Source organism: Pseudopipra pipra, chromosome 2 (genome assembly GCF_036250125.1).
Source record: "Pseudopipra pipra isolate bDixPip1 chromosome 2, bDixPip1.hap1, whole genome shotgun sequence".
Classification (NCBI taxonomy): domain Eukaryota; kingdom Metazoa; phylum Chordata; class Aves; order Passeriformes; family Pipridae; genus Pseudopipra; species Pseudopipra pipra.
In genome coordinates, this window is record NC_087550.1 from 63847345 (window position 1) to 63875344 (window position 28000).

Below are 28000 nucleotides of genomic sequence, written 5' to 3' on the forward strand. Positions count from 1 at the left end.
CCTTATTACACTCTACAACTACCTGTAGCAAAGTGGGCATTGGCCTCTTCTCCCAAGTAACAAGAGATAGGACAAGAGGAAACGATCCCTACTTGTACCAGTGGAGGTTTCGATTGGATGCTAGGAAAAATTTCAACACAGAAAGGGTTGTCAAGCATTGGAACAGACTGCCCTGGGAAGTAATGGAATCACCGTGCCTGGAGGTATTTAAAAGATGTGTGTATGTGGCACTTAGGGACATAGTTTAGTGGTGGACTTGGCAGTGCTCGGTTAACAGTTGAACTATCAAACTTTAGAATGTAGTTTTTCCTCTATTTAAGATTCACCTGGATTATATGAAACTTTTAATATGAAAAAAATATGGTTGGAAGAACTTACATCCCATGTTTTATTAGGAATTGGGGAATACGCAATTTTCATGGTGCTAATAAACCCTTCTACTGCTACTATATTAAACTGCTGAGCAGTTGATGATTCTATGTTGGGTCAGTACTTTGTAAATGAAACTATGGATTACAAAACTGTACTGGCAGTACAAAGAGATTATGAAAAGATGGAAGAGATTCTTAAAACCAGGAGTTGATTGAGCTAGGGAAGTAAAATATACAAACTAGGAGACTTCTTACATGATACAAAAATGGTTAAACAGAGTATGCAATCAGAAATTTGCTCAAGCAAGAGTTGTCAGAGATGTCCAGGTAGTTTAGAATAATAGATGAAAGTGCATTTCAGTCTGGATGAGGATTTTTCAACATTCAGACATCTGAAAAGTAGCCTGATTTTTTTTTTTTTTTTGCTTTTAAACAAAATAACAGCCTTCTATTCATTTTATTTGAGCGTTTAACACTGTTGAAAAGCAGTTGATTTACTTGGCATTTAATGTCAGCTATCCTTAAATTTTGTCACTGATGTGGCTGAAATTTCAAGCAAGTTAAAATTTTGCGACAGTAACCCTCCTGATGTTCTAAGTAGCTCTTGCTTCCTGCTTGCCTTTTTCGTGATGTGTGTGAACACTAAATTAGCCATGATTATTTTCTAAATCATCATCAGATTTTCCAAGTAGTTTGTGAGGTAAGCTCATCTTTTCTTCATCTGATTGACCTGTATTTATTGCAAAGATGGGAGACTCCGTGGTTCTCTCTGCTGGAGAAGCTGCCAATTTTTCCAGAGATTCCTCTAGCTCATGTCTGAGTTCATCTTCAGAATCTTCAAAATTTCTGCAAAGTAAAACAAAATAATTATATTAAGTAAATATAACTGTGTTACAAACCTTTCTCCTTTCAAGGTCTTTTAGATTTTTTTAAAACACTTTATAAAGAATATACATGCAACACATATAATATGAACTGTTTCTTTTCTCCTTGTGAGATTATTTACCTGTATTTATAAAGCAAGAGAAAGGAGCTGCAAAGCCATTAATAATTAATCTTTTTGCATAATGTAATCTTTAATGACAGCATTGGCTGTGGCATATTAAATTACAGAATTATAAGTTAAATTAGCAGACTCTGTAAGTAAGCTTTTTCATTTATGAATTTAAAATAACACAAAAAAAAAAGCTTTAGGCAATGCAAGCTGCCATTTCATGAAAACTGTTCAGTTGTGTGGATTTTTCTTCTGATGTGCTTGACTTACGTGTCTTCATCATCCGATCTTGGCTCAAGTCTGCCTTCATCAACAGCAACAGCAGAGTATGTTTCTGAATCATCTTTCTTGTTTTCTTTTGGAGGCAACAGAGTTAATTTCCCTTCTGGAAAGGAAGAGAAACTTTCCTTCAGTTGTGTAATAGAAAACCGTAAAAGTGTGTAAAGTAATAGCAAATTAGTAAATGCTTGAATTGTTTTGTTGTTGTTCAAATCACAACAGTGTAAATACCATGCTTCTGTTGATCATGTTTTAGTCAGTGGTTTGTAACTTCTGTTTCATGGAACCTAGTGTGTTTGTAGACCATAAGCAAGGGACTATTAAAGTTAAGAAAGGCAACCTGATGTTATTAGGTTTAAGTTCCCAATATAGGGATCTCTATTTTCAGTGGAAAACTTAGGGGACTAGTGTTTGGGAAAGTCTGAAAATTACTACTTGGATGTAGCTATGGTTACCTAAAAATGCTTCCTTCCAAAGACTGAAGGGCAAACCTAACCTAAAGGTGTGAGAACAATGCTAAGAGTTGTTACTTTAGTATAAAGACTAAAATTCTGCATGTGATCCAACAGAAATCTGTCTGTTTGGGTAACACCGTGCTTCACAATGTCAGCTTGAGTGAAAGGGCAGAACTGGGTATTGAGAGAGTGCCATTTTTTAATAAATGTAATAGATAAGAACAACAGCAATTAGAATACCCATGTGACTTACTCTTCTTTAACCCTGTCAACTGTTAACAGTGAAAAGTGGTTTGACTTTTATTTTGGCATGGATTTTTTTTTAATGTGTAAGCAATAAAGCTAGTCTTAGGAGAGGGATTTAGCTAGCACAATTAGCTAGTTTTGCCCCCAAGATGGGGTAGTTTTAAAAGACCTTGTTGTGCTATGAGATAAAAGGTTTGTGAGCTATAATTAGCAGGAAAGGGCTGACTGCACAGTTGCAAACGAAAGATACTTCTGACAATACATTAAAGTTGTTGAAACTTGGGATGTACAGTTTGCTTGCTCAGAAGTCCTGTCATCCAATTATACGTTCAGTAGATTGGCAACTGTGCATAAGCCCACAATCTCCAGTTACATATACAGCATCTTTCTGAGGAAAATACTCTGGATTTTCAGCCAAGAACTTTGATGAAAAGTAAATGTAATTTTTAAAGCAGTCTGTTACTTTAGAAAAGTGCACTGCAGTATAAGTGAGTTTGAATCCATTTCAGTGTCAGCTGTATCAGCATGGACCATGTTGTAAAGTAAGTCACCACTGTCATTTAAGTCACCATATACTACAATTTACAGAAACACATGTGTTTCTATAAATGCTTTTTACAGGGTTCTTCAACCTCAACAGTTGCAAGGGCTAGATCCAGGTACCCACCAACTTACCTCTGACTACCCAAGCAAACAAAAGAATTACACATGAAAGTAAGAGACAATAAGTAGGGCTTGCCCTTTTCCCTGTTATTGAAAACAGCAACATCCTGAAAGAGGTCTTTTAATGTTTCAGGACAGAGCATAGGCTCTGCCCATGTTTTTCTAGTTTGCCAACTGTTTGAAGTTGTTAGTTCTCATCACAGACCCCCTGCCAATCATAGAAGAAATAATACACTAAAGATGGATATGCAGAATTTACAGTAAAAAAACATCCTACCTATTTCTTCTTCAAGACACATAAAGGAATCATTAGACAGCTCTGCTTCTGCTAAGATGTTCAGGAGAGTCTCTGGTGGTGTTTGTTTCCACTGCTTCCTGCTTTCTGGGACGTCTTCAGGCAGAATAGCATGGTCAGCTGAAGAACAGAAAGGTTCTCAGGTCACTAAAGCATGACTGTAGCTTGGCACTGTCTTTTGTCAGATTCAGACTTTCTAGTCTTGACACGGATTTCTTCCTTTTTTTAATCCTGGAACCTATATATTTTTTTCCTTATGAAAAAAAAATTGCTGAATTTTTTATACGTTCTTGATCTGATTGATATTGTAGAGAAAAAATAGTTTGGACAATGTCTAACACCAGTTTTAATGCTTAAGTAATTGTTTATTAAGCCTAGAATAGACAAGTGCAGTTTCATTGAGCAGTCCTTGCTCTGAAACTTATTGGCTTCTGGGGGCTGAAAAAGCTTCAAAGAAGTTCTTGTTTCTTTTGTGCCCTGTGATCTTTCATCTAAGGCAGAATGAACAAAAGGTGGTGTGTTCATAATATTCTGCTTTGTCTTCACTGTGCATGCAAACTCTTCAGGTTATTTTTTATGTACCTGGGGAGTTTGGATCATGCTGGAAGGCTAGAAGAGCTCCTTGTTTGCAGCAACCAGTCACTGGAGATACCGGTCTGCCTGTGAATATATGCAGTGGTACCATAAGAAGCTTAGCAATTAGCCTCTTCTGAAATGGAGTGTTACTGCAGCCACCCCTGGGTGAGCCTGCACTTGTGCCTGGGTAGCACCACTGCTGTGTGCAGGGGGAAAACAGAACTCTACCAAACTATGGGTTATGAGTTCACAACTCACTGCCCTAGTTCTTGTGTGTCATCAGCTCAAGGCCCGAGAAAGTAATGTTGATTAGTTGCATAGACTGGCATTTTTAGCAGTTGTTACCCAGGCCACAGAGTAATTCATAAAATGCACCCTTAATATGTAAAAGCAACACAGCATGATTACAATGATAGAGGGGGAAATGATGACTGTATTCTGTGGCTTAACATGTACAATAACCTCTGTTATTATGAAGTCCTGCAACTAAAAGCATGCCAGATCATGTGAACATTCAGCTATGGATGAGTTCAATCTGGCTGAATTTCAGAAGCTCACTACTTTCACTGAAAGCCAAAACTTTCTTACCAAGTTCATCTTCAGCCATAGTAGGACACAGAGATGTGACATCAGCATCAGCTAAAAAATTCAGTAGTGTCTGAGGGGCTCCAGCTTGCCAATGTTTCCTGGGTTTTTTTGTATCATCTATGTCATTAGACTCTTAAGGGTAAGAAAAAGAGGAGGCAAAGTTATTTCATTTTTTTTAAGTAGATTTCAATGTGATTATAATAGTGTGTGACATAAAGAGAGAGCTCATCAGATAAACTTGCTATAGCCTGGAGTTACTGAATTTACCTAACTCCTACATAATTTTCATTACATTTGAGTATTAATACTCAGCATTGCATTTCCCCAAGAAATACCTGTTTGGTATCCAGACAGCTCTTCCAAAGCTCTGTCCATATGATTTTCATGAACTTCCACCAATTTCTCCTTAAGATTCTCACCATCCACAAAACTTGAAGTCTCACTGAGTTTATCTAGTATCTGCAAAAAGCAATAGGTTACTCTGGAACCAGAACACAAATACGGTACAATAACTAATCACTCCTCATTTTACTGTGTTTGCCAAACAACCTCATATATGCACAGGAAAATTGTGTAACAAAAAGTGAAGCAGCAGAACTCAAAAATCACCTTGTGATTTGGGTATCAGAGGGCTGCATGGGGCTCTGCAGAGATGTGAAAAAACAGAATGACAAAATAGTGCTTTATAAATTAAAAATATAGATACTAGAAATATCATATATTTTCTAAGTTACCATTAGAAATATTTTTAAAAATTTAATATACTAATACAAAATTAATAGGTAGCTATTACATGATCAGCCACAAATGTCATTCTAATAAATGAAATCACATAAAGGTTGTCTGTAGTCTCTCTCCTACTTTTTATAAGTAACAGATGGTTCATATCAATGTTATTCTTGCTTTGTGATACAATACTAGTGAAAAGAAACAGAAATGTTCCAAAACAACTTACAAACCAAATTCAGCATTTGCAGACTAATTCAATTTTGAGATAATTTCTTCCTCTCAAGCTCAATTTATGAAATATAAATACCTGCAATCCTTCATCTTTTACCACAATTGACCCAGATATCACCCAATCTTCTTCTAAGCAATTATCCTCTTGAAGAAGTTCAGATATATGCAACACGTCAACAAATTCTCAATAGGAAGTTTATATATATGCTTATATATATACTGTTATAATGATAGCAAAGGTAGAGGATGATGGTAATGGAAACAAATATTAGATTATAGAGCTGCCATGGTTTCAGTAACTAATGTAAATTCTTTGAATATAATTACAGTGTACCTCTGCTTCTTGAATGCTGTCTTCTTCAGGAACACAAACATCTAAATTAATTTCAAACTTTACTCCTCCCTAAAGAAAATTCACATGCCATTAATTTAGTTTATGGAATAAAAACATTTAATTAAAGGTACACAGTTTATATGGAACTACAAATTTGAAAATTATTCTTCTATTGAAAATAACATTTATTCAATAATATTTTCCTTCTATTTAACAAGATCAAAGTTGAACAAATTGGTTGAAAATAGACTTCTTAAATATAGATTATTTTATTTTAGTGATATTTTGAAATGATTGCGTCCAGTTTTGATTTGAAGGAAGAGTGCCTTTGATGATAATTTCATTCACATCCTTGCATTACACAGACGTGGTTCCTACAGCTGCATCTCAACCAGCTCTAGGAAGTTGAGTACTGTACTGCTTCCATGCAATATTTCACAAAAGACCTTTAGTCCACTTCACAATGATCTTATGGTCAGAAACCTTCCTGATATCTTATGTGCATTTCCACTCAATTCCTTTCTTTCTCCTTCTATAATTTAAAAAGCACTATAGAGAACAATCTTTTATAACAAAATGTTTAAAAATAAGCAGCCTGACTTGACTTTGCTTAAACTTTAAATAAACATGAGTTCCCATGCACTACTAATACACTTTGATATAAAAAGGAGTAGGTAGGGATTGATTACTACATAGGAATATCTAAAGAGAGTCTCCCTCAAATGGTCAGAAAAGCTCATTTATTTTCTTAGTGATTCTGTCTTCTCATATAAACTTTTAACAAACTGTAGACCAGTGTTCTCAGTTGACTCTCAGATAACTTGATTTCCAGAGCTACTATAACAATACGATAATTTGAAATGCACAGACATAAGAAGAAAATGGAAAAAGGAATAACAATAAGGATGGATACCTTTCTGTTATGTTTTTTTTCTAAGATTTTTTGGTCTTGCTTATCCTGGACTCGGACTTGTTCAAAGTTTTCTTCCATGTCCTGGAAGAAAAGAAAAAAACCCCAGCTTAAAATACACTCTTTGTAACCAGAATATGTGTATACCCTGTAAAGAAAGAGACTTATTTAAGTAACAAATATAGTCATTAATCTGCTTGTATATATATCTGTAATAATATTCCATTCATTGCCAATTCTGACTTATCTGGCAAAAAGAAAAACAGAAAATCTTGCATAAAGTGCAAACCTCTGATTTTTCAAAAACCTATGTTTGGAAGATACAGTACTGTGTCAAGAAATAAATAATACATCTTTTTTTTTTTATGATCACATGCAAAATGACTCAGGGTCATTTCATTCTGGAAGACTTTGGAAGTTATGAAAATCAATATTAGTGGAAACCTATGCCTATAGAAAGTATAGTCATGTTTCATAGTATCTTGTTTTCTGGTAACATCTTAAATACATTTAATGACTCCTTTTATTATTCTTATGTCTTCTGTTAGGACAGTCAGATAAAAGCAAAGTAAATAATAGTACACAGTTCCTTCAGCGCTCTGCGGTGATTAGCGTATGTCTTCAACCTCAGGCAAAACCACAACAGATCTTACTTTATAAAAAATCTCCAGTAGATGAAAAGCCCAGAAAATAAGGTGACATCAAGCAGGTCCAAAATCTAATGTTTCTTTTTCATTATCATGCATTTCCCCTTAAATCTCTTGGAATATAATTTCTCCCCTAACATGACTCTAGCTGCCCACTTCATCTCATCAAGTGGTATAAATTCATTTTAGTAAAAGTCAGATCCAGGATCACTGAAGAGGATCCTTTGGCAGGTTTGGCTGAAGTTCCAGCTGTAATAAGGTAGTAATGTCTGTCACTGGCTAATGTGTTCTAGAATAAAAAAGGAAAAAAGTAAATATGACTGCCTGTATGTTTGAGCTTTGTTACCTGGAGTATTCGGGCTCTAAATCTGAATTCTTTTATATGGCTGTGGTATTCTTCACGAATTTTCTGCAGCTGTTTCAGGTACTCCTATTAAAGAACAACACAGTAGAATACATATGTATTACAAATACATATAAAGATAACAGTAGCTAAACAAAATATTCTATCAAATTGTGTATATACAAGAAAAGAAAGGGATCAGTGTGCCCTTTATTGACAATTTTAAAGAATGCTTGATACTTTCTGTTAGAGGACATTTTGGGGTTAAAACACTTCCAGACTTATCCTTTAAGCTTTCCAGACTCTTTCATGCTTTTCTATAGAATTTTGTCTAAACCAGCTAAGAATAACCCAAGGACTGTCTGAGTACAGATGCGAAGGTTGCAATCCAAATATAGAGGACTAGAAATTATGAAGACAGAAAATTATCTAATATTTGTTGTATGGCAATTTGCTACCCATAACAAAATAAACTCTGGTAATCTTTTCTTGAAGTACCTTCAACATTCCTATGCTTTGAAGCAAAAACTTCAAATTTGGCCAAAATATAATTTTTCTGTTAAGGACACCTCTGTTATTGTTTATATGAGAGTCTATCCCAGTTTGCCTACATTACAAATGGACAAATCTGTAAAATATTTTTTTTTTCATATTTAGTACAGACTTTGTGGAACTAAACAGCAACAGTTTCTGGAGAATGTGTAAATGATGAGTATGTTATGTAAAAGTTAATATATTAATATTTATTCTGACATTTTTTAATAAATCAAAGACAGAAAGATTAAATTTATTTACATATGCTCACATAAGAAAAAAGTGCCAGTTTGTTTTCTCTGTCGCCCAAAAGCAAAACTACAAAAGTATGTTGTTTCTCTATAAAAAGATGGGAAAAGAATCAATGATAGAAAAGAGAATCTGATGAAAAAGAATAAATTAATATGCAAAGATTACTACTATTAAGGAGTGTAAGAAGACAGCTTTAAGCAGCTAAGGAAGAGATGACATTTACCTGTTCTTTCATTTCATTCTTTCTAGATGTGTCCTGCTGATGGTTTTTCAGATCCTCTTCCTTTATTTTCTGCTGCTGTATTTGGTCATGACATGGGTCAGCAGAAGATGGTCGCAGCCCCTGTGGATGTACAAATAAATCCCAGATAAAAGGAACTGTCATTTGGAATCCTCTCCTTCAGTGCTCACTCAGTGCACTCTCCCCGTTCCACTGAAGAACACAGTAAGGCAAGTGTACATTTTTAGAGGAAAAAGTTACAGTAGAATTTTACATTGTTACAGTTTCGTATTAGAAAATAAAACCTCAAGATGAGCATTGCAGAGCAGAGCAGGGAATTTGCTAGAGCAAAACCTTCTACCTGTCAGTTAGTTTGATATTAGAAAGACATCAGTTCATCTTTGGATTTTCATTCACTTCCTTTTACAGATTTTATTCTGTGATTCAGTATTTACTTACTAGCTGTTTTTCAGCTTTAATCTTGTACTGTTGAGCTTCAAAACGCCTTTGAAGAAATTCTGCAGTCCTGAGAGAAGAAAGTGATGTTCATATACAAATTTTATTTCACAGACTCTGCTATCTTCTGCACAAGTAATTCTCTGTATGTTCTGTCACATATGACAAACAGAGCTCTCTTTGTACTGCATGAATATATAAATATGGATAAAATACATGTAAATATGGCGCAACAGTAAAATGAAACATATACTCTTCAGGCATGCCCCTTCCTTATTACTTCAGTTACATTAGCCTTCTGAAGAGTGCAGCAAAGTCCTTCACCACCTTCTATTTGTTAAATGGCATATCAAAGTGTTAATGAAAATAAAACTGATTTCCCTGATCCCCAAAATGAGTGAAAATTGTCAGAATGGAGGTTGTATATTCAGCCACCCTTTTATTGTCTTTCTCCCCTGTGCCTAATTCTATCAGTCTAACTGTATTTGTGTAGTTTCTAAACTTTTACTTTGTTTTTTGATATAATCATCAGTCACTTGTAAGTTCCCTGTTTTCTATTTTAATTTTCTTGTGCCCCAGGGAGCCAAACTGAATTGACTTTGTCCTTAAATAAGGCACCAGAAACTCAGGTCAGAAAAGATGTTCTAAAACTGATGATCCCTAACTAAAACATTCTAAACACTGTTGACATTGAATGTAAGTTAATTATCCAGTCAACCTTAAAGGAAAGCTTTGAAAGTAGGCTGTATTAAAAGTCCCTCCTCAAGGTTTTCAAAGCTCATCCACACCTAAAATGGCCAGTCACAGAATGGACAGGCAATCTCCTAAGTAATGAAAAGGTTATATCTCTACTTTGTAAGAGAAAGACTTTGAAGTGAACAATCTGCTGGAGAAAGGGTCTTTATATCTGAAACAGAAATATAAGCTCTGCAGGAAAAAAGAAATAATAATTTTCATGGCCTGCCTCTCACTCCTGTTCCCTCCAGTGCAGAACTTTTAATCTTTATATGGTTCTGATCCTGGTGTGAAGGAATGACAGTGTTTATGCTTGATCAGATCAGAAAGTCTACAAAAATCCTGTGTGTTGCTTCTTGCCCAATAAAAGACTGGGCTGAGATTCGGGACACATTTTGACAATGAAATGTCAAACACCAGGACAAGACATTCAGAAGGAATTTCTGGACAAACAGGAACAGGAATTGTATTGTTATGTAACAAACTTAGGCAAAAAAGAAAAATCAAAGACGAAGCAGAGAAGGAAGTCTACTAAATGAGCTATGTCCAGTGTTACCTACTCAGGAAGGCTGATAGGTCAGAATATGCATGACAGTTCACCACTTATAAATGGAGTGAAAATTACCAGTCAGGGGGTGGCGGTGGAGGTGCAGCTTGTCTTTTCAGTTTACAGTATTCTTCAACTCTTTGGCTGATATGAGAAAGGTCCTCATGTGCATTAGCTTTCCTCTGTAAGTTGTCAAGCTTCTCATAGTAATGACCATAATGGCCACATACTCTGATACTTTCTGGCCTTTCTGCCATATTAAATCTGGAGGTCTGCGGCTTAAAATACAGTAAATTATGTTAATTTACCTGTTTTCATTTGTAACAGTACAAGTTTGAATTCAATTCCTGTCCTCCCCAGCCTGAGCTGCATGGTAATATAGGCTGTCTACAGCACAGTTAGTGTAAGTTTTCCAAATCTTTTCTCATATAACCCAGAAACTTCCTGACTCCTAAGAGTTTATGTAATCTTACCATTGTCTTTTCCTTTTTCCCTGTTCCATCAGCTCCTCCCATTACGCAGCAGCCCAAATCATTGTGCAAGTCAATCAGCATGGGGCTTTGTACTCTGTATACTCTGTAGTATCATTGTCCTAGAGTCAGTTCATTGTTATGAAGCCTAAAGTGCTGAATTATTTCCAAGAGAGTCTCTTTTTGACATGTGGTAGCCAGGGAAACCTGGAATGTAGTTTTGGGCAGTATATGCATTGATTGCTGCTTTCAGAGGAGCACTGTGCTACTTCATTTCACATCTCTTTGATTATGTGCCTGTGGGAGTTTGGCTTTCATTTCTCTAAGTCCTTACTGTGATGAAACATCCCTGTATTTCTCCTTTGCTACAAGACTGTAATTTCCATTTCTTATAAGGATAATGGAGAGAAGACCATTGTCTATCTGCCACTGCATGATACAAGTGTGGTCAGACATCCACAATTTTTTCCATGGTGGGAGACTATATAGTGCATGAGAAAAACGCTGAATTTTGCTTACTTTCTTACATAAATGTAAAAGCATCTAAGTATCTGTTCCATAGATGGTAAATACTTTAACTATTCCTTCCTGTTTTCCTTCTTAGAAACACTGAAAATAGGCTTACGTACCTATAGTATACTCCAGATTACAGTAAAATATAAATTCATATCTGTATAAGAAGAAAATTTTCAACTGTCACTAAAGTTGCCAAGGAAGAGGTAACCTCAAAAAGTGTTTATTGTGTTCCTCATTGAAAGAAGTTTTACAGTATGGTATCCAGAAGTATGGCAATCCCAAGAAATAGGGAGAACAAATCAGGCCATCTAAATGAATGTCAGAGTATCAAGAACTGTGACTAGTGAAGCAGACACCAGGAAGTCATGCTTGACCAACTCAGTAACATTCTACAGTCAAATGACTGGCTTGATAGCCAAGGGGAGAGCAGTGGATATTTCCTAGAGGCAATTGCCTTCAGGGAAGCTTTTGACACTGTCTGCATAAGGTCCTCATAGAGAAGCTGATGAAGTATGGTCTAGATGGGTAGGCAGTGAAACTTATTGAAAACCAGCTGAATGCCCATGTCAGGAGGGTGGTGATCAAGGTATGCAGCCCAGTTGAAGGCCAGTAATCAGCAGTACATCCCAGAGGTGGGTCCAATCCCATCCAACATATTCACTATCAATTTGGATAATGGGGGTATTGGGGCAGAGTGCACCTTCAGCAAGTTTGCTTATAACACCAAACTGGGAGTGGCTGATACACCAGAGGGTTGTGCTGCCGCCCAGACAGACAACAACTGGCTAGAGAAATGGGATGACAAAAACTTCATGGAGTTCAACAATGGAAAGTGGTAAGTCCTATACTATGCACCAGTACATGCTTGGGGGCCACCCAGCTGGGAAGCAGCTTGGCAGAAAAGATCCTGGGGGGCCTGGTGGACACCAAGTGGACCACGAGCTAACAATGTGCCCCTGCTACAAAGAAGGTGAATGATATCCTGGCTTGTATTAGACAAAGTATTCCCAGCAGGTCAAGGGAGGTGATCTCTCCCTTCTACTCAGCACTGGAGAGGCCACACCTGGAATGCTGTGTCTAATTCTGAGCTTTTTGGTAAAAGAGACAGGGACATATTAAGTCCAGTGAAGGGTCACAAAGATGATTAAGGGACTGGAGCATTTCTCCTGTGAGGAGAGGCTGAAAGGCTTGGACTCTTAAGCCTGGAGAAGGTTCAGGTGAGATCTTACCAAAGTTTATAGATACCTGAAGGGAGGGTGCAAAGAGGATGGAGCCAAGGTCTTTCCACTGGTACCCAGAGACAGAAACAGAGGCAATGGGCACAAGCTGCAGCACAGGAGGTTCCCTCTGAACATTCAGAAAACACTTCTTCATTGTGAGGAATGACTGAGCACTGGCACAGGTTGCCCAGAGAGGTTGTGGAATCTCCATCTTTGTTGAAATTCCAAAGCTGTCTGGACGTGGTCCTGTACAACTAGATCTGGATGACCCTGCTTGAGCAGGGGTATAGACAAGGTGATGTCCAGAAGTCCTTTCCAATCTCAACTATTCTGTGATTCTGTGAATCCTGAAGCAATGCATTCAAAGGTATGACACTATGCAACTAGCTCTGCAATCCTCAAACTTTTTGCTTCATGTGGATGTCGAAAGAATGTGGGGACATTCCCAGTGCAGGTCAAAACACTGTGAACGAAATTCTGCCTTTGATTACAGCAGTGCACAGTGAAAGGAAACTTAACCTTTCTAACTTAATCCATCTCTGGATTAGCGTTGGATATGCACAAATGTAACTGTGAGGAAAACTAAATCCTATATTCTGCACAGGGCCATTATTATCCATAAGTAGCGTAAGTGATTGCGTGATGGACACAATCCTGGGAACTCTACGTTCCCTATTGTCAGTTAAGCTACCGTAACTACAACGTGCAGATCTGGGAGCTCCCAGATCCTAAAAGTGCTTTGCTTATGTTCGCCATCATCCAAGGCAGTACTACATGCTCTTGAAGATAAACATATAAGTGTGAAGTGATTCCAAGTAAGAGGCTGGACAAAGCATACAGCTGATATCCTGCCTGCGAAAAGAAGGAGGTGGAAAACAAGTGAGAGATACAAGTGGTTGTGAAAAAGTGGGGCTTGGATTTAGGAGAAGGCTGTCAGTAATAAGTACCTGAGACAAGTGCAGTGAGCGCTAGTGGTTTTGCCCAAGAATGGGCTCTCAGAAGGATGGAAGGAATAGGATCAGTGTATTTGCTTCTACAAAAAAAATTGCAATCACAGATATTACTTGCCTTTGTTCACACATAAATGCAAAGTACGTCCAACTCTTTTTGTTACAAAGGACCATACCAAAGCAGCCTATATTCAGTGTTTCCTACTTAGGCTTTCAAAAACACCTCTTTTGAGGCTTGAGGAGCAATGAACTGTCTCTACTGACTTAGAGTAGGCACTGAGCTAAATTTAATACATCTTAATGAAGCCATTTAAAGGCTAAGAGCAGGCATTTGCCTTCTGAAGATGATTATATATTATAGCAATGTGGAGGCACAGTACCTGAAAAATGAGCTGTTGCCTTCTCGAAGGGGGTTTCCATTCATTTCTTCTAAATAATTCTTGTTTCTTGACATGCATCACCATTCCAGATTCCAGAGAGACTTGGTCCTGAACTCTTGTTTTTTGAAGTTTATATGCTTTTTAACAGTAAGAGATTAAAGTTACATGCTGTGCTCTCTACGTGATTAATGATCATGTGGTTTCAAACCATAGCAAGGTGTCTACGCCTAACGGTGACAGGTTGGGCCAACAAACACTCCTTACATCCTTTCATCATCATCACCACCATCACCATACTTCACACCTCCTAGGCGATCTGCTTTTCATTCTTAGAATGACATGCTTTTGAAAACATCATTGACATTCACATAAAGTGGATCTTACTGATTAGTTTTGCAAAGCACACTGAATAAAAGGGAGACCTCTGTGAGCTAGAGTACTGATTTCATGCTAGTACCAAGAACGAAAACAGGAGATCTGATTCATAGGCTCAGTTTTCGTTGGAGGTTAGGTCTACCTTCTTAGGCATTCCCTTCCTAAACCTAGCCCTCGGTACCCCAAAAATCACTAGGTAATGCTGTAGTACTTGTGAAGCTTGAAAAGGGCTGAAAAGTGAAAAATCTACATCGTGAGTTCCCTGTGTAGGAGAATACAAGTACATACCATTCCTCTTTGGTCAGTCAGTATTTTGCAAGTATCTTAGCTGCAATAATGAAATGTGGTGTCCTTTCTAGGATTAAGTAGTTTCTAAGTGAGTTTAAAATCTTTCCTGAGTACTGACTGTGAGAGGATCATGTCTCAGAGATAAAATATATAAGAAGTATGAGCATATGACTATAGACATTTTTTTAAACGCTTAAGTTATTTAGGTGTTCAGGTATTTCTGTCCAAATTGCATTGGTCCTGCAGGCAGATAAATTTCATTGAAAGTAATTTCCAAAACAGCATAGGTTCCTACACTACTGAAGAACATTTTCTGGGGAGGAAAAAAAAGCCCATAGCATAGTTAAGTAACTACATAGGTTTATTTTCACAAATTTGTTTAAAATGCCTTAATACTTCTAAAGACAAATTGAAGGAATAATTGTGATATACCAAAGAATACAGAATTAGGAAAATGTTACACTACCAGAAGCATGCCACATCTTCAACAGTTCATACAGACTTACCATTTAGTCTCATTCGTGTTTTCTAAGAAAGGGAATACATAATCTGTTCTATCAATGAATACTAAATCCAATACAGTTCATTGTCTCTCGCAATTTAATATAATTAATAATACTTTATAAAATACATTTTTATTATTTTGTAAAATACCATGGAGCATGTTTTGCAAGATTGTGTTGTGTTTTTTTTCACATAGCTTGGCAAAATTAAGTAAGGTTGTTTTTCATGTGATGGACTTAAACTGCATCTAAGACCAAAGGCTCTCAGTTTTGTAAATTCTGTTCTTAAAAGAACTAAGACTGTTTTCTATGGCAGCTTTTCTAGCTGAATGTTGCTGATGAGCTGGTCTTCTCCTGAAAAGAGCTGTCTTTTCTTGAACAGGAGAGCGATGCACTGTCTGGGTGAACGGTTCTGCTGTTGCATTTCTCTCCTCTATTTATTTTTAACTTTGTGTGAAAACCTTCTATCCAAATGTGCAATAAAGATTGCTGGAGAAAGTTACAGCCACCACTTGTATCATAACTAACAAATGTTACTGTAGAACAGTATTATTGTCATTACCTTGTATCCGCCTGGCTCCAGATTGTGGCGCTGAAGGTCTTTTCTTATGTATCGCTGTGTGACTGAGTTCTTCCTGTGTCATCTATCAGAAAAAAAGGTGTCTGATAGAACTGTTTATAATACTTTGATACATATTTTCTCTCAGCAAACAGCAGTATTTGCACTTACCTCAGGGGGCAAATACTTGAGAACAAGTTTCTGCAAGAAGGGCTTCCTTAGGATAGAATTGATGGATGGTCGATCTCTTGGTGATATTTTAAACAACTGGGAAATTAATATCCTCAGATCATAGGAATAGTTGGGAGACACTGGGTGAAAACGTCCTCTGCAAATCTTCAGCACCAGCTCGTGCAAACTACTGCCTTCAAACTTAAACAATGAAAACAATAAAAAGAGGACAGTAAGTACTGCTGATTGGCGATGATGAACTAGACACTCCAACTTGAAAAAAGGTACTTGCTGACACAATCAGAGAATCATAGAATGGTTTGGGTTGGAAGGTACCTCACAGATTGTCTAGTTCCAATCCCTGCCATGGGCAGGGACACCTTCCACTAGACCAGCTTGCTCAAAGTCCCTTCCAGCCTGGCCTTGAACACTTCCGGGGATGAGGCACCCACAACTTCTCTAAGTGACCTGTTCCAGTGTCTCACCACCCTCACAGTAAAGAATTTCTTCCTAATATCTAAATTTACCCTCTTTCTCTTTAAAGCCATTTGCCCTTGTCCTGTCAGTAAATGGCCTTGTAAAAAGTCCCTTCCCACCTCCTTTAGGTACTGGAAGGCTGCTCTAAGTCTCCCCAGAGCCTTCTCTTCTCCAGGCTGAACAGCCTCAACTGTCTCAGTCTGTCTTCATAGGAAAGATGTCCCAGCCTTCTGATCATACTCGTGGGTCTCCTCTGGACTCATTCCAAAAGGTCCACATCCTCCTTATGTTGGGGGTTCCAGAGCTGGATGCAGTACTCCAGGTGGGGTCTAACAAGAGTGGAGTAGAGGGGGAGAACTCCTGTGCTATGCAATCCCTTCACAAATTCTTTCTTACTAACCACAGTTTGCTGTAGAAAATTAATATAACCACTTTGATTGTATTTTCTGGTAATGTTCGCCCTGTTTCAGCTGCACAACTGTAGCAGCCAGCATGAGAAACAAGAAGCAAAAGGCCTGACAAAAGTCTAAGATGATCTTGTTTTGTTTTCTTTAGGCTGTGATTTACTGCCCAGAAACAAGCTCAGTTATTCTGTTTGCATTCTTGCCATATGTGGGTGTAAAAAGGAGTCACCTAGAGCTCCAGGTTTTGTGTGTGTGGTGTCTGTATGTGATAGGCCGGCCTGCGAGAGTGATGGATGTGTGGCTGTGCTGTCTTGGTTTGCTTAACCATTCCCAGCTAAAAGTGAATGATATAAAAACCCTGGTCATGGAAGAATAAAGCTGATTCCTGCCCATCAAGTCAGGAGTCCGTGTAATATTCCATTCTGTCTGACACACAACTTAAAATATCCATTAGCTTTTGTACCCGGAAGAGTTTTATTTGTACTCTGCCATCATACAGTAACACAGAAGCAATTTTTCCAGAATGAAACAATTTATTTTGCCAAAAGTTGTTCACAGAGACCTGCCTACATATTGTCTTCACATTGTTCACCTTCAAAACTTCACACAACAGCTTCTCAGGAACAAAGACACAATCCTAATTTTTTAACAACTGATGCCAGTCAGATAAATTTAAGTCCCCTCATTTCACTAGATCTCTTAAAAGGCCAGCATCAATACAATTTCTAGGGGCTTAGACAGGCAAAAATAATTTTGAAAGCAAATTCTTCCTAAAATTACCATTTTATTTATGTGGCTATTTTGAAGGTGGTGTGACCAAAAATTGCCTTAGCTTCACTTGCATTTCCCGTCTACATCTGCATTGAGTCCCTGCCTTCACACTGAAAAAGTGGGCAGCAATACCGAATAAAACACCTAATATTTATACGAAGTAACATTAATGTTTTCTCACTTTGTGAAATCTGAAATTTTCCTTAGCAGTATCCCCCTTGCTCTTAGCTCAGCACAACTGCTCTCCCTATCAGTGCTGCTCTACCTTCTCCCAAATCCAAGCTCAGCAAAAGATCAACTTCCAATGGGCCCAGGAAACTGATGCTTTTTCTCATCAAGAATTGCCAAGATTAGTTTCTGCTGTGTTCCCTTCTTCACATAATACTCACAATCTGAGGATTGTCTGAGGCTTAGATCAGGGTGAGGACAACACAAAACCTTTAGGAAAATACTTCTGAGGACTCAAACTGCTTTCTGGAAAAATGTGAGTTTCAAATTCTTTAGTAAGTATAGATTGATATTTTCAAATATAAATGAGTAAAATTATATGGCTAAGCCTAACCTTGAAGTCTGGCTTTAATTCTTTCCACTGTTCATCTGCCTTTTGAAAAGGTTTAGTACTTTTTAAAGAGTAAATATATGTTCAAAGTGTGTACACACATGCATATATGTAAGTTACAGGAATACAGCATAATACATTTTATTATGCACAAAACAGACACAATATGAAAAAATAAACACTGGCAGTCATTTTTTAAAGATCAATAAATAAGCTGAAAATACTTCTATTAGCTGACTATCAATACTATTATTACTACAGTTTTTCCAAGCTGTCCACTATATTTTTAAATAATATGATAATGATCTGATCATACAGTACTTACAGGATGCTTTAGTGCACATAGCTCATAAAGCACACAGCCAAGAGACCAAATATCTCTGTGAATAAAAAGTAATTAAAGTTTCAGTGAAAAGTCTATAATATTTTCATACATGAAATCAGTACCTCTTCTCAACTGTCAAATTTATTATTATTGTATTTTTTTCTCAAGATGCATGGAAAAGAACAGCTTGAAATTTCTTTTTAGTTGTGGCATCAATGTTTCTATGATACCTAACTAGGTATTATAACTGTAATTGGAAAAAGAACATGACAAAAGAACGTCTGCTTAGTATTTCTAGCAGCATGAAGGACAAAGCTGACTTAATAGCTAAGGAGACAACAAGGGAGTAAGTACACTTGTGTGAATACCATGCCAGAGCTGAGATGTTAGTCTGGGCTCCGGAGCATTTGGTCTTCATCACATCCCCCACACAGAAGGGGGTCTAGCCCACTCAGCTCCTCACTTCATAGTGCTTCTCATCTGGTATTTTGTGTTAAGCCTGAGTGAGCCTTTGCAATTCTCAGACCTATATGTATTTTCTGGAGGTAGCTGCTGCAAATTTCCAATATAGGCAACCTAGCAGCTTTCATTTTAGTGTATTCTTATAAATGATAAATGAGTGTATCAAAAATTCATAAACTTGGAACTGGAAAGGTTCATTGGTAATCACATGTTGGAAACAAGAGAAATTTAGTATTTGATGGAGAAGCAGACAAAGCTAAGGGGAAAAGAAATCTGTTTTACATTTACCACCACTACTAACAAGAAGTATTAAAAGAGAGTTAGAAGTACAAGTAATTTTATAAAAACAAAAAATATAATTATGTTAAGCCTGTAGATTAATCATGGCAAAGTCATGATGACATTCTGGACACTGTGAGTCAAAATACTACTGACATTGTTGTAGAGTATAACGTAGTTGTTATCTGCAATGATGCACCTAATTATTGTACACAAATAATATAAAACTTCACAACAGGTGACACGTGAAATTCCTAGTGCCCTGCACAAATACTGATTTAAACCACGGTATTACTAAAATGAGTTCTTTCATGCCTGCACACCCTCATGAACAAGCATATGAAGGAAAGACAGAGACTTACGTTTTGTTGTTATATGGTTGATTTTCACAGATCTCAGGTGACAGGTAATAGGGGGTCCCTACACATGTATGGGCAAACTCCATAGTACTAATGAAACATAATGAACAAAAAAGGAGCACTTACACGATGAAAACGTTTACAAGAAATTTAACTAGAGACTTCTCTGTCCCAGGTTAAAAGCCTGTGGGGTACATTATTTCTGCTCTCCAAATAGTTGAATAAAGGAACATCCCATGAAAAACTACAATATTTCCCAGTTCTGTGTAAAAATGACCCGCTATTCTAATAGTGTTTGTACTTCAGTGGAAAGTGCAAGAATTCCATGTCCTTATCTTAACCCATGAGCCTTTCATTATATTTTCTCTCTTCTCTCCAGTCGAGGAGGGGAGTGACACCAGACCTGGTGTCAACTCATCACAGAAACTTAATTTGCTAATTACATGAGGAAAACTACTATCAAGCTCTAATTGTAAGGTTCTATAAGGCTACTAAATAATTTTTTAAATGTCTGTACTTGGATATTCAAATTCTGAGGTTTACTTCCTATCTGCTATGTACTATTCTGCCGTGTAGGTGCAATCCTTAAAGCAATTATCTCCAGAACACTTGTGAAGGTAGGCACTTTCTGCACAACTAGTTTACATGCTGAGAGTAGGTCTGGGCTCCACAAAGGAACATACCACAAAGGTATGAGAGCTGGCAGAGACTGCAGCTAGAACAGCAAGATGGCATATCCCTGGAGATGAGCACGCTTCAATCAAGGTACAAACCAAACATGCTTAATCCAATGTACTCCAACTCTTCAGCAAGAATTCCTAGCTCTGATGCACCACTGAACTTGCAAGGTTATGTAGGCCCAAATCCAAAGCCAAGCTGATGGGGCCTTAACAGAAATTCCATGGGCTGTATGCCCATGTGAAGAATGCACACAAGTACCTAATATATGTAACATGGTTTAAGTACATCTTAAGAGAAGAATCAAAATATCTATGTTGGATAAAGTTCTTGGTTCTCTTTATTGATGTTGTATAGACAGAAATGTGGCTAAACTTACACTGACTTAATCTAGGGTTAGGAAAAATTTTTAACAAGTGAGGTGCAGCAGGTAAACTACAAAGCTACTGAGAAGAACTGACAGTAGAAGGACAAACTGAAAAATGATCAACAGATGAAATTACCTTTCCATGGAATACCTTGTTAAATTGTGGACCTTCTTTGCCACGATATCCTCCCAAAGATATATCAAGCACAAAAAGAGATCAAATTTAAGCATTTTCCTCCTGTTAGCATGATCCCTGATATGTTTTGGCCACACCTGGCCACTACATAGGATAGGCCAACCTTGTCCACAAAGTCGAGATAAGGCCGCTCTTGTTGGGAGAACAGAGATTAGCCATACAGATGCAAGCCATGCCATGCCTTGCTCTCAGGTCAGAAGGTGGTTCTGGGTGTTTTTTAAAAATCAGTATAGGCTCAGTCTTGGAGGAAACACAAAGAAAATCTGTACAAACTCTCTTCTTACACTCTTTCTTTAGTTTTTAGTGCTCTTCATTTTGGTTAAATGAAGCAACAGAAGTTATTATCAACAGCTGCATAAGCAGGAACTGTGCCTCCAGAATCTCGTTACGGCAGTTCCACAGAGAATAGGGAAAGACTGTGGCTTCTCCTATACCTAACAGAAGTCCAGTTACTAGGCTAGACACATCTTTGGTTCCATGCAGGATGGCGTGTTTTAGGATAACAGGTTAAAAAAAGCTGTGTCAGACCGCTTGTATCTCAGAGCTCTTGAACAAGACAATCCACAAACAATTTGCACATTCAGGTTGCATTTTGAACATTCACAAACAGTCCTGTTTGGTGTAGGTCACAGACTAATTAAAAATGGTGCTTACCTGTTCAACTGTCTTGCTATGCCAAAGTCCCCAAGCTTTGCTACCTTTCCATTATTGCTAAGAAAAATGTTCTGCAAATAAAAACAAAACTGGTGTGTGAAAATGAAACATGGTTTTTTAAGCACATTTTTCACGGGACAAAATAACCCCCTCTCCAGTACCAGTTTTATTACCTGTGCTTTAACATCTCTGTGTAAAATCTTCTTGTCATGAATATGCTTCAGACCCAAGGAGATCTGCACAAACCAACTGAGAATCTGCAGGGAAAGTTAAAGGAAACAGATACCTATGAATTTGTGTGACTCTAATGTCCAATGAGGTATTTTACTAAAATATATAAAATAAAGACTACAACAAAATCTAAAATATGTAAACCACATGAAACGTAAAATAGTAAAAAAAGTATTTTTAAAATTAATGCCAAAGACTTTCCCTTTCCAATTAGTTCTATTACAAAACTAAATGGTTAGATACCTGCTCCACTTTCCTTACCCCCATCCAGTTTTCACTGACTGTGACAGGATATGTACTTGAACGATGGCTGAAAAATCATGTCGAAGGACAGTAAGAATACTAGACCTTTATTTAGAAATGAGGGATTTCAAATAACAACTAAGACAGAATTGGAAAGTGACAATCCTCAGTGATGGAAATCATACCACCCAATTATAATACTTGTAGTACTACTAAATGTAGTCCAGGAGAAAAAAAAGGTGATGGTCTAAAATGTGGTGAGAGAAGGGAGCTATGAGGAAACTTGCATAATAAGTAAGCACACAGGTTTATCCTTTATCCTTGACCCAGTACAGCTTTTAAACACATATTTAGCTTCAAATATACGTGTTTTCTTGAATAACGGCCTTTGTACTTAATCCAGAAATAAAAGGACAATGTGCTTTTATGTATCTCTGTTTAGGAAAATTCATGGACGTGAAAGGCTTTGATTCAAGCAATAATCTTCTATTTATTAATGCTTCATATTAAGTAGATGATTTCCTGAATAGGGCTGGTGCCACAAATTAGACTTTCTTAGGCATACATTTGAAAATATAAAGATATTTTAATAATGTTACATTAAATTGGGTAATTTGCTTTCTTTTCTTGATTGGCAGTTGTATCTTTAGTTTCTATAATCCATTCTTTTGTCTGTATTTCCTTTTCCTTTCTTTCAATATGTGTTATTCTGTGTCATTGTCAAAGGACTTGTGTGTGTTGGGTCTTTCGTGTTTTCATGATCTGTGGGTTTGTCCTCTCTTTATTTTCTTTCATGTTCTCTCTAGTATGACTCCCAATAGGATCTTAAAATTCTTTATTACTGAACCTATAATTCACTTGCAACTGAATTCTACACTAAGGAGTTCCTCTTTTCCTACTAATGCAAAAAGAAAAGTCACAATACTTTTTTTTTCCTTCAGTTCTATGCTTTAGAGTATATTTCCACTAACAGGTTGGATACTATCTGTCTGGTTTCTAAGCAAGATTTCATTGTACCTGCAAAAGATTATGCATGATTAAATAATCACACAGTTCAGTACACTAATTCCTTACATAAGACAAAATTTCCTTCAGAAAGCTAAGAGTCAGCAAAAAAATAAAGGAATAAATAAGGAATAGTGGGAAATCCTATTTCTGTGAATTGCAGTACTTATCATACTGACTATTTACAAAATCAAATATACGTGAACATGGTTCAAAAGCAGCCAGACATCTGGGCTTGTTTCCTGTGCTGGTTTAACAATTTAAATGGCATCAGAGAAATTTGACCCAAATTAAATAAATGAGAGATTTACTGTGGACTTCAGTATAAAGCAGGATATGCCTTGATGGCCAGTAGCATCAACAAATTAAGAATTTGTATATAATATATACACCCTAATTCGAAAACAGTATTTAAAAGACAGTCTTTATGGCTTAATAGGTATACTACCAATATAATAAAATCTACATCCATGATGGAAGGAGCAGTGGGAGAAAGGGGGGATAAAAAATGTCATCATACTGCTAATGAATTAATTTCAGATCTTAAAGCAGTGTTAAAAGCAAACTCTTACACTCCTACTAAAATTACCAAAGTTTCTTTAAAAGTTCAATCATTTTAACAGGCCAGAAAAGAAACAGTAGCTAGTACTGGATAAATCAAAGCACATGTTTTACATATTATGTCCTTTCCTCTCATGATAACTTCTTTCACCTGGTCCTCGTCAAACAGCACTCCATGCTGCATATTTATCCGCTTCATTAAATCTCCACCATCACAGTATTCCATCATAATATACAGCTTGTTTTTTTCTGAAAGGAAAAGTATGATTTTTCCTTTATTCCTTTATTTATTCATTACACAGCAGTAAATTATAGTTATTTTATATGGTCTTTCTCTCAAAGGTAGTAGTTAAACTCTACCTACTCTATTTCAAAGAAAAACTGAAAAAAATGGATATTTCCAAGTGAAACCTGATGCAAAACTAAGACGTGAAAATATATTTAAATGAAGATTCACCAAAATACTAAATACATGACAAAACCCTCAAGAGACCCCACTGATAGAAAGAGAGATGTCCTTACAGAAATACTTAGCAGAATGCTTCATAGTTGAGGTCTTTTCCCAAAAAAGGTTAGTACAGCATTATGAGCTGGATATTGGATCATTGAAAAGACTGTGCTATAACAAGGTTTGAAATAACCAATGTTGTTTTTACATTCCAGATGATGAAAGATATTTTCAGGTTTACTAATAGCTTGCATTTCTATTTAATGGTCTTCTTCTGTGCTTGCCTGTTTTGTCTGTGTGTGTATTTATATGTATACATATGTATGTATATTAGTATATATGTGTATATGTATATAGGATGTATGTATCATATTCATATAATGTCATATGTATATGATGTGGATAAACAAAATATGAGGAACATAAGGTTGATCTGATTAAATGATCATTCTATTTCTTGCCTATTTGATCAGCCTTTTGTCCTACTTGATCAGTCTATTCCTTGCTGTACTCAAAAGCTCTCTTCTATTGAAACACCTAGAAAGTTTCATTAAACTCTGGACTCCTATAAGAGATCAAGACTTAAGTTCAACTTATGCAGTACAGGCACCACAGGATCTGCGATTCATGCCACAGTACCCACTCACACACATGAAGAGGGCAACTGATGACTGAATTTGATGCCTAGTGTCCACTCCTAGGACTTGGGACTTGTTAGCACTTTTAAGTAAGGGCTTAGAGACAGGGCTAAGGTTGGTCAATATTAATAAAGTAGGTTTTCTGCCTTCCACTCCTTTAATCACAAGTAAAACACAAGAGTTAAAAGTAAACCTTGCAATGAAGCATAGAAGGTTACAATATTTGCATGCTTCATCTTGGCCAGAAGAATGACTTCTTTCTGAGAGGCTTCTTTTTCTTTCACAGGCATCTACAAAGAATTAAGAAACTATATGCTAGCAATGATATATTTAACTCTTTTCAGAAATTTTTACATCATTATAAAACTATTCCCACAAATACAAAAATACTGTGTACCAAGGTGATACAGAAATATAAAATATGATCTACATATAATGTAAAATATAAATCTGCAGTGTATGCTTGGAAATATATTAGAACATTACTGAAGTCAAACCAAATTATGAGATCTTACAAACAAGCAAATGTATACCTTAAACCTTTTTACACAAATGCTATCGGTAAGGTAGCTGACGAGTAGAGTTAAACTCTAATGTTAAACTTCCCTTCAGTATTTGAAGTACATGGGTCTTGATGATTCTCTATTCCTACTACGGAGGATCACGAAAGAATAAAGCAAAAAGGGAAAAAAGGCCTTCCTTTTAGTGGTGTTACAAGTTCTTGCAATATTTTGGGCAAACTCTTTGCCCTGTTACATTAAATGAACACTTCTATTTGGTTCATTGTGATCACATTTTCATCAATACTACTTCTTAAAAAATAATTTATCTGAGTATCTATCCATCAAAATATTTTCTTGTATTTATAAAAAGGAACTTATCCTCATTCTTAGCAAATATTTTGAAATGTAATCCTCAAAGATTCAAAAATAATAAAGTGAATAAAACACATCCTACCATATAAAAAACTTTAGGACTTCAAAGTAGTAAATATCTGTATCCAGCTCCTGATTTTTGAACAAGTGGGATCCACAGTAATATTTCATTAGCTTCCATTTTTCTATTTTGTGAACATCAAAATCTAAGACTGGAAATGCATGGGGTTTATTGGTCAAGAGAACAGAGAGAAACTGTTTTTGCATTTAGCTGTCATTACTAGCATATCAGTTTTTCTGGGTTTGAATCTGGAAGTTATACAGCTCTTTCATTCTTCTACTATAATTCTGAATATATTAAAAATTCACTAATGTGGCCTAGAATAACAAAAGGCTGGTCAAAAGCATGTAAGCACTCATTGAAATTGACTGTTAAACCCCAGGGATTTTAATTGCCTTTCTGGAACTAGATATAGCAGTGTTCCCCTGATACCTGAGCAAGTGGCCCTAAGCTGCCTCTGCAGTCGATGGGAAGAGAGAGAGCAGTTTTATGGCCAGATGCAGCTCTTTCTTAAACAGAGGTCTAAAACACACATAATCAACAGCTTCCTCCAAGTACCTATTTCTCTTGTTCTCCTGGAAAGGGAGTCTAGCCAAGCAGCTCAGATGCTGACAACAACAGAATGGAAATTTAAAATTAGATGAGATGAATCAAACTGCCATAAACACAAATGAGAATTGGAAAGGCACCGTTGTGAATTACTTATGTCTGAAAATAAGCACGTGGAAAAAAAGGAAATTAAAAAGCTTAAAGAAATGTATCACGAAATCGTCATTTGTTATTTCAGTGGCAATATTTTCATTGTAGTTGAATCAACAAACATAAAATTTGCATTAGTCAGTGTTACACAAGTAGGTAAAGTTTTGAAAAGAACAAAACTGCAGTAAAAAGTAAAGAATATTGAAATACATATTTTGTTTATGCTTGTAAAATACTAAATTAGCTAAGACTACAGTCTTTGGAAAGTTTAGCTCCATATAATTGAGATGGAACTACAAAGGAGATAAAAAATAACCCAAGTTCATATCCTAGCAAAATGCAAGTAGCATAATCCAGTAAATATAAATCACAGTTTTTTGTTTTACCTTAGTTAAATTGATCTCTTTGATAACACACGGCTCATTATCCATTTTTCCTTTTGCCAAGAATATTTTGCCAAAAGATCCTTCTCCAATTTTTTTAATTATTTCATAATTATCCATGATGTCTTCAACTTAAAACAGTGGCTAAAATAAAAAGTGCCCAAATTAGTATTGTATGTAGTCAGTGCTGCAACATCTGAGGTGGTGCTATTGAAAGAGATACTACCTTTTAAGACTGCCATTTTTATAATTTTTTACTATGTTTTATCACATTTTTATTACTGCTGCTGCTTCTCCCTACAAATATCATCCTCTGGAATTATGCAAATTACTGCAGATCTGAACTTTCAATAAGCAGCAAGTTTATGAGTGTCTTATAAGGAAAATCCTACACCCTAAAGTACACCCTAAAGTTAATACATGAGAATGCAGTAGACACTACTATGTAAGATTAAGATATAATTTTGGAAAGTGTGACTCATTATCTCTTGAAGTTAATATTATGGAATTGTTCTTTTAATGGAAAAAACAGGTTTAATCTATTTCATGTTGATTTAGTTTATACTAATGTGATCTAATATTAGCAACGAAGTGAAAAGCCACTTCATTTTGCAGGAGATCATGGCCAAGTGGAGTTGGACATTAGCAAACATCTGTCAGGAACAGCAATGTCACTGGGTACCTTGCAATGGTTCCATAAGCATACTTCCACACACAAATACGAACAAACATTACAAAACTGTTCTTACTATTTGACCTGAGTTTTAGCAAGAGAGATTTGTTCAGATACCAGACACTGCCTGCCAGGCAGGCCAAGGAAGCTCTGCAACAGGCTCCCTTGGGAGCCCGCATGGACTGCATCACTGGCAGTCACCAAAAACCACTCTGGCAGTGCAAGTAGGGCGACCTTCGGGCATTTATAATTTCGACGTTTGAGTAAAAGCCAGCTCCCGTTTCCAGTCACAAGTGAGACGCGACCACTCGGGACAGATGAGCCTCTCATCCCGGCGCGCCGAGCTGCCCCGGGCAGGGGTGCGCTGCCCGCTAGGCTCAGCCCCGCATCCACAGGCGACACCCCCGCCCCCCGCTGCCCGGGGAGGGCAGCTTCGTGGCAGGGGCGCTGGGGAGGGGAGGGCAGCAGGACTTACACCGACTCACGGGTGGTGGTCTACAGCCCTGCTCGGGGCCGGGGCAGAGGCAGCGCGGGTGCCGCGGGGAGAGGATGCCGGTCTGCACCGCCCTTCCCGCCCCGGCTGTCCTGCTGTCCCCATGGCGACGGGACGCGCCGGCAGACAGCCCTTGCCGGTGTCTCCCTCCCCTACAGACCTGCTCGGCCCAGCTCAGCCCAGCCAAGCCCGGCCCGGCCGGCCCCAGCCTCGGCAGCTGCCGTGGGCGCCGCGGGGGTCGCGGTACCTCAATGCGCTCAGCCGCCGCCAGAATTCACCAAAATTCACCGCACGGCCGGGAGGGGAGGAGGAGCCGGCCCCG

General features: G+C 37.3%; 1 protein-coding gene across 6 annotated transcripts; it reads right to left on the minus strand.

Moving 5' to 3' along the window:
* Nucleotides 1–364: 364 nt before the first annotated feature.
* NEK5 (NIMA related kinase 5) lies at nucleotides 365–28000 on the minus strand. 6 transcript variants are annotated; one of them, XM_064645745.1, is made up of 22 exons: nucleotides 27926–28000; nucleotides 26516–26656; nucleotides 24688–24784; nucleotides 23560–23657; nucleotides 21542–21625; nucleotides 21369–21439; nucleotides 19477–19563; nucleotides 18374–18428; nucleotides 15838–16038; nucleotides 15670–15751; nucleotides 13942–14078; nucleotides 10484–10683; nucleotides 9127–9193; nucleotides 8671–8790; nucleotides 7665–7748; nucleotides 6675–6755; nucleotides 5762–5830; nucleotides 4803–4926; nucleotides 4468–4599; nucleotides 3286–3423; nucleotides 1636–1750; nucleotides 365–1217 (listed from the first exon to the last, which is right to left on the minus strand). In XM_064645745.1, exons 2-22 carry the CDS (start codon nucleotides 26630–26632, stop codon nucleotides 1019–1021), a joined length of 2358 nt encoding a protein of 785 aa, XP_064501815.1. In that variant the 5' UTR covers nucleotides 26633–26656; nucleotides 27926–28000; the 3' UTR covers nucleotides 365–1018. The 6 variants fall into 6 exon arrangements, with proteins under 6 accessions (XP_064501815.1, XP_064501814.1, XP_064501813.1 ...); XM_064645744.1 differs by having other exon boundaries at nucleotides 27839–27967; XM_064645743.1 differs by lacking the exon at nucleotides 27926–28000 and adding an exon at nucleotides 27661–27757.